Source organism: Corticium candelabrum, chromosome 2 (genome assembly GCF_963422355.1).
Source record: "Corticium candelabrum chromosome 2, ooCorCand1.1, whole genome shotgun sequence".
NCBI classification, from domain to species: domain Eukaryota; kingdom Metazoa; phylum Porifera; class Homoscleromorpha; order Homosclerophorida; family Plakinidae; genus Corticium; species Corticium candelabrum.
In genome coordinates, this window is record NC_085086.1 from 8,493,346 (window position 1) to 8,500,619 (window position 7,274).

A 7,274-nucleotide genomic window follows, 5' to 3' on the forward strand; every position below is an offset into this window, starting at 1 on the left:
TACTGCAGACACTACTAAGTACTTGCTACGATACTTTCTACGATACTTTCTACGATACTTTCTACGATACTAATATACAGAAACAATCGAAACACTGTCACTGTCTGTATGTCACTTCTTCTTTGCTTCTCGGACAGAGCCTGACACTCCGGAGAGAGAGAGGCAATTGTATGTTAGTTCCTTGCCCAAGGGAACTTATGTATGTGGCCCTCCCGCACTCAAACTCTGACCCAAAGGTCCCGGATGTTGCCAATCTCCACCTGCACACTCTAACCAATTGAGCCACATACATACATACATACATACATACAGACAGACAGACAGACAGACAGACAGACAGACAGACAGACAGACAGACAGACAGACACATCAGTCTTTTATAGGTATAAATATATTTACTACAGTTGGTTTTATGGTAAAAAACTTTAAGAAATAAATAATTTGTTTAAAAATATGAATGGTTTTGTTTCAGTAACTGTTGATCAATCTCAACACTCCTTCTGATAATATTACTGACATAGAATGGCAATAGAGTAATATCCAACCTGAATAAATGTGCATTAAATTTTAAAGTGATTTATAATCGAAGTCACAACATTATGTAATTACAATCGGTTTGAGACTTTTTGAGTGAGCTCAATGACACAGTGCAGCAACAGAGAGACATGGACTACATAAAGTTTGTACTTAAAGGCCTAATACAACTTAATCCGATTTCCAAAAACGACCGCTTGAATTGTAATATATGTATACTTCAGCTAGACAAAATACTAAAACATTGACGTCACTTTCGTAGTAACAATGCGTCTATGCAATGAAATCAATCACCAGTTACAAGCGCAACGTTTTTCCATGCTACTAACAGTTCAAAACAGCAACACAGGCTGACGCAACCAAACTGTCAAAATAGTTTTTTACGCAACGACTATATTGCGTTTTACTGATTAGTAGCCAATGGTGGCACTTGTAGTGACGGTTGCTCTGCTTCGAATTGCGGTGACGACGGCTGTGGGAGTGATATGTTTTCAACAAGAGGTAGGTCTAGTTGCCTTCGAGATTGCCTTCTTTGGTACAAGACAAATGCCCCAATTAGGAGACCTACCAGTACAACAGCTCCTGCTGTAGAGCAAGCGATGACAATAGTGTCGGTGTTTGACGAAGAAGTCGAGCTACTCTGTATCTGGCACGCGTCACCTTGGTAAGCATAATCACAAATGCACACTCCAAAACTACACAAACCATGTAAACCGCAATAGCTGCCATAGCATCTGTCAACAGTTTGACATTGTAATCCGCTGTATCCTCGATCACAAACGCACACTCCATTCCTACAAGTGCCACGAACACACTTGATGTCATTACACTCATCAAAATTTCACACCTAACTCCTTGATATCCAGCATCACAAAGGCACCGTCCTTTGTGGCAGATACCGTGAGAACCACAAGATACCTCCTTGCACTCATCAACCCGATCAAGAATCAGCAAACATGTAAAGTCCATCCTCGCTCTCAAATGGCAATCGAAAAGATAGTTTACGCATGCAATGATAACGTATAGATCATCACCAGCAGACAACGTACGCGTCGTACTTCTCTGAAAACAAGTACTTTCCGTGCTTCGATCAGACACGAGACCAGTAGACAAATCACTGTAGTACGCATAGCTCGAGCTGCCTCTCCTGAAGTCTGCGAATCCGTTTCTATCGGTAGTAGTAACGGTGAATTTATGATCCGTGCCGTCGCTGGATGCAACACGTATTGAGGAGAGCTTCAGAGTGTAGGACGAGTTTGGACAATAGCCGGTCAAGTGTGTGTTGTAGCTGAGAGGATCTAGAGAGTTAGTTATCGGACATCCTGGAAAGCATGCATCGCATGTTGCCATTGCAACCGGAGCAGAAAGAGTCACAACACATGTTACTGCGTAAAGCCACATCATCACGCTTTGATCCAAGAGGGATGTCAGTGCGCAAGCGCGGTGTCACGCGAAACCCTATTTCGTTAATATTTTCTATTGCGTGTCTGCGTGCCTCTAGAGACGCTCAGAGTGTGGAAAAAACGGTTTTAAACCTCGATTTTTACCTTAAAAAGTACGCAAACCGTAAAGCAAATTGTTGTCGATTGTTGCTATGCATTTCTGAATTCATTTGCCAACTCACGTGATTGACTCTGGATAAATAAGCCGAATTTGTCTAGCTTTAAGAGCATGCCTGATTTCACATTGTCCTATACTCCCTGTGCAGTGAGTGTACTTTCGCCTAAACTTTGATTCTGCGTGCTGAACCGACAAAATTAAGATTTAATTAATTAGCTGACCACATGCAAAGCACAGCTGTGTAAGAGTTGAGATAACGTCGGTGTGGTCACGTGCTCGTGTATAGAACGCCATCAATTCTTGCAAGCAGAATTTATACTCAAAAGCCAAGTTCTGATTTAGTGTAATAATTTAGATTTTACTCAGTTTTTGTTGTGCTAAATTTGTCTAATATCGACTTTAAGATTTACTAGAACTGTTTTACATTCCATTTCTAAATCATTTAGAAGCAAACGTCAGACAGTAACAAATAGAAGTTTAAGAACGTGTTCACACCGACATCTGGACTAACTATGATTAGGCCATCATTAGCACAAGCGCGTTCATAGATCTATGATTGGTAAGTCACGTGGGCACGTGAGTGTAATTAGTCTCGACAGGTTTCATCCATCATATCCGGCAATAATTCGCGTGAATTGTCTTGACGAATTCATTCCTTCAGGTTTTGAAGAGGACAACATCTAGTTTGCTTTCTCTGGCGGCTCCTTCAGGGAAGTCAGGAAGTTGTCACATGTGCAGGCACGCACGTAGTAGACATTTGTCTGCGCTTCCGTGTACGTCGCTATGTTTTTGCTGCGTTTGTACCTTTATACATACAACACCACATCCGAAATGTCGGCGACATGCTCTTCTTGTATACTACCTCACGTGCCAAAATCACGTGCAACCACTATCGCCACTAGTATAGTTGTAATACTATTCTTCACAGCGTTAGAATGACGTCACACTAGTCATGATTAGGACCGGTGTAAACACGCTCTTACATACGTATGCACAATGCGCGCGCTCGCACACACACACACACACACACACACACACACACACACACACACACACACACACGTTACTACCAAATCAAAATACTCTCAATTTTGTAAACTTGTAAATATCTACTAGTAAAACAAAATATATTAGCAGTTTGCACACGCATGCATACGTAAACAATGCAGCGTCAAACGTGCAACAGAAATTTTTTGATACACTTTATTCTAACAGCGCATGCGTGAAATAATCTACTAATCTATACTAATAATTTTATTTAGCAATTTTTAAACAAACAAAGCATGGCTATAAGCATCAACCAGTTTTCAAAGCTAGCAGCCGTTAATATACTACGCATGCTGTACAAAGGGTCTAGGTTATGTCAATTGCAGACGGCGTTGGGTCTTCAGACGTTGCTTGGTCGGGCATGACCGACCGTTGCTGCGACTTCTGTTGCTCTCCCTTGTTTCTTCTGTTCTTGACTAAAACGACCAGAAGAATTGATAGGAACAACAGTAGTAAAACGCCTCCTGCAACACTGCAACCAATGATGATATTTGATGGATTTTCGTCACATGAATTTCCATTGCAATTATTATCAATTCTTTGGCATCCATCTTCAGTGTAATTATAGCCCGGATCACAGATACACTCACTATTGTGACGAACGCAGGTGCCATGTAAACAAGAAGCGTCGCTGCACGTACCAAATAAAAATTGGCATCTGTCTCCAAAGTAACCGGTATGACAGTAACATTGTCCCCTGTAACAGTAGCCATGAGAATCACAAGAAATGCCAGAGCACAGATATTCATAATCGATATCTTGGCATCGATCTCCTGTGTAACCAGGTTCACATTCACACACTCCTTTGTCGTTACAGACGCGAGGATAACGACAGTAAACTTTAAAGCACACATCCAGAATTTGACATCTATCTCCACTGACAAACGCATCACAAAAGCACTCTCCACTGTAACAGGTGCCGTAGAGCCCACAATCTATTAGCATACACGTATCGTATGGTATTACACACGAATAATTCATTCCTGTCCGTAACTGGCAGCTAGAGAACTCGTTCGTACATTTGATAATAACGTAAGCGGTCGATTGCTTAAAGGACGTAAACACGGCGCTTTCGTTAAAGCACGTTGTTTCGTCAAAGACGCCGCCAGTTGAGAGGTATCCATTGTAGGAAGGACTTCGTTCCCGGATGAGGTCGAATCTATACTCCACGTCATCCACGACTGTAACGATAAATTTATTAGTGCCACCGTCAACACGAATAGAATACAGTTCGACTTGCACTTGATCGTTCGCGCAATCGAATCTGTAGACTTTGGAGGTATTTGGCTTCAGAGTAATTTCATCCGTACATCCTGAAGCACAGACATCACATGTTGGACTCGAAACAGACGTCGTGAAAGTCACAGCCAAGACCATGAAGCAGACAGACTTCATCATGTACACGTCGCCGATTGCTAGGTGCGCGTAACTTACTCGCGTAAACGGTTGTAACTGGTGTGATGCTGTTTCAACCAGCTTGTTACTAGCTAGTGAATTAATTAGGGCTTATCACACTCCAAACACATCTAACCGCTTTCAATCCAGTTTGCGAATTGGATGCGCATTTACTGCTCATTAGCCCATTTCACACCAGGAAAAGGAAATTCACGCCCACGTCATAAGGACGTCTACACATGTAACGTGCGTTAGCACATGCCGTCATCATTGCTGCCAGTCTTTCCGTAAAGATAGTTCTCTATCTTTGGTTACGGTGTCGCGTGCTGAGATTGTAACCGTGCCGAAATTGTTTCCTTTTGCGCAAAATAGAACTGACATTCTCAGCACGCAATACAAGCGTGCTGAAATTGCGTAGGTGCTGAAATTGCTGACTTGTGCGCATGCGTGAAACAAATTTAAAGTTCTATTGAGAAATCTATAGTTATTATTGTTAGTTATATATTAATTAAATATTTAATATGTTACAACATTGTGAAAGCACTGGGTTGAAGTAAATAATTTAGTTGTTAAGAATAATTATGTAATATATAATATGTATATGCTATATAAAATTATATATATATATATATATATATATATATATATATATATAATTTTGTTATAAAAATATTATTTATCAATTACATACAAGTTTACATAATTGGAAATATAGTTACATATGATAACTATGCATGCACATTTATACAAATAGATCTCTCCTACCTTTGACATCCCAATGGTAAGTCTTGGTCAGGTTGTTGAGGTTTCTAGTTTTATTTTTGATAACCCTGGTGAAAAGCTTTGTGTCAGGAGATATGTTATTAGATTCTTGCATCTCTCTCTGCAGAGACATGACAAAATCTGTCTTCCCTAGCTAAAATTGATTTTTGTCTATATCACCCATGGTCTTCACAAGTGATTGTACGCAGCTATTATCTATTCAAAAAAACCCGTCAATATAATGATAAATAAATGTGTGAACAATCTCAGCACGCTGAATGTAGACTTACGCGCGCAAATAGTTGCTAATCATGCGCAGACTGTAAAATACAATCTCAGCACGTTGACAATCTCAGCACGCTACAACGGAACTGCTCTAGATGCTCTCAATTTTCTAAACTTGCAAACCTCTACAACAGCATTGTATGAGTATACCTAGCACAAGCGTTCTCTAGTTGCACAATGCACGAGCAACATCCTAACTCTATTCTAATTTACAGCGAATGCGTGCAAATAATCTATATAGAGAGTTCCCAATAATTAAACTAAACTAGCAATTTTTAGTGCAAACAAAGTAGTGCTTGAAGCATCAAACAATTTTGAACAGCTAATTTGCAATAGATACTATGCTGTACTAAGAGTTCAAGTCAATTGCAGGCGGTCTATTGGTCTTCAGACATCGCTTGTGCGCAGGAGGAAGGTTTTGAATTTGTTGGAAATTTGTCTTCGTTAAAGTCGGGAATGGCCGGCTCTCTTGTTTCAATCTCGGCGTACAAAGGCCCGGATGAGATCGACTGCGTATGATCCATAAAGAGGACTGGCGGCTGCGACTGCTGTTGCCCTCGCTGGTTTCTTCTGTGCTTGACGAAAACGACCAGAATAATTAAACACAACAGTAGTACAACACCTCCTGCAACACCGCCAGCAATGATGTTGGTATTCGATTTCTTGCAACTTGAATTTTCATTGCAATTAGGGTCGATGTATTGGCATCCATCTTTAGTGTACGTATAACCAGAATGACAGATACACACTCTATTGTGAATGTCACATGCGCCATGAGAACCACAAGAAATACCATTGCAGTCACTCACAATGTCGCATCTGTCTCCACTGTAACCAGGGTCACAGTCACACACTCCCTCGTTACAGACGCCATTAGAACCACAAGAAAGGCCAAAGCATGTTGGTTCATTATCCACATTTTGACATCTATCTCCATTGTAGCCAGGATTACATTCACACACTCCCTCGTTACAGTAGCCATTAGAACCACAAGAAATGCCAGAGCATGTTTGTTGATTATCCACATTTTGACATCTATCTCCATTGTAGCCAGGATTACATTCACACACTCCCTTGTTACAGATGCCATGAGGACCACAGTGAATGCCCGAGCACTCGTTCGAAATTTGACACGTTCCACTGTGACAGACGGCATGAACCCCACAGTCTATTTTACTGCATGGATCATCAGTTACACACGAATAATCTATTCCTACCTTTAACTTGCAATCGAAAAACTCGTTTGTACATTTGACTATAACATACACGGTCGTTCCCTGATAGAATGTAATCACATGCCTTTTCTTAAAGCATGTTGTTTCAGCTCCTTCGTCATCGACGCCACCAGTTGACAGGTCTCTATTGTAAGAAGGACTTCCTCCGCTGGTAAAGATAGTATATTCCACTTCATCCAAGACTGTAACGGTGAATTCATGAATGAAGCCGTCAACACGAATAGAAGATAGTTGCACTTGCTTGTTCGGACAAGAAAGGCCGTAGACTTTATGCTTATTTGCCTCCAGAGTGATTGTATTGCTACATCCTGAAGTACAGACATCACATGAATTTGAAACAGGCGTCGTGACAGCCACAGCCAAGACTATGAAGCAGACAGACCTCATCGTGTCCAAGATGCCAGAACAAGTCGACGTCAAGGCATGCGCTACTTCCTTGATATAAGGACGTTCAAC

General features: G+C 41.0%; 1 protein-coding gene across 1 annotated transcript; it reads right to left on the minus strand.

Annotated features, from left to right (window-relative positions):
• Window positions 1-3,447: 3,447 nt before the first annotated feature.
• LOC134176465 (fibropellin-1-like) lies at window positions 3,448-4,518 on the minus strand. Its single transcript, XM_062643135.1, has one exon. The coding sequence runs from the start codon at window positions 4,516-4,518 to the stop codon at window positions 3,448-3,450; it is 1,071 nt and encodes a 356-aa protein (XP_062499119.1).
• Window positions 4,519-7,274: the final 2,756 nt, after the last annotated feature.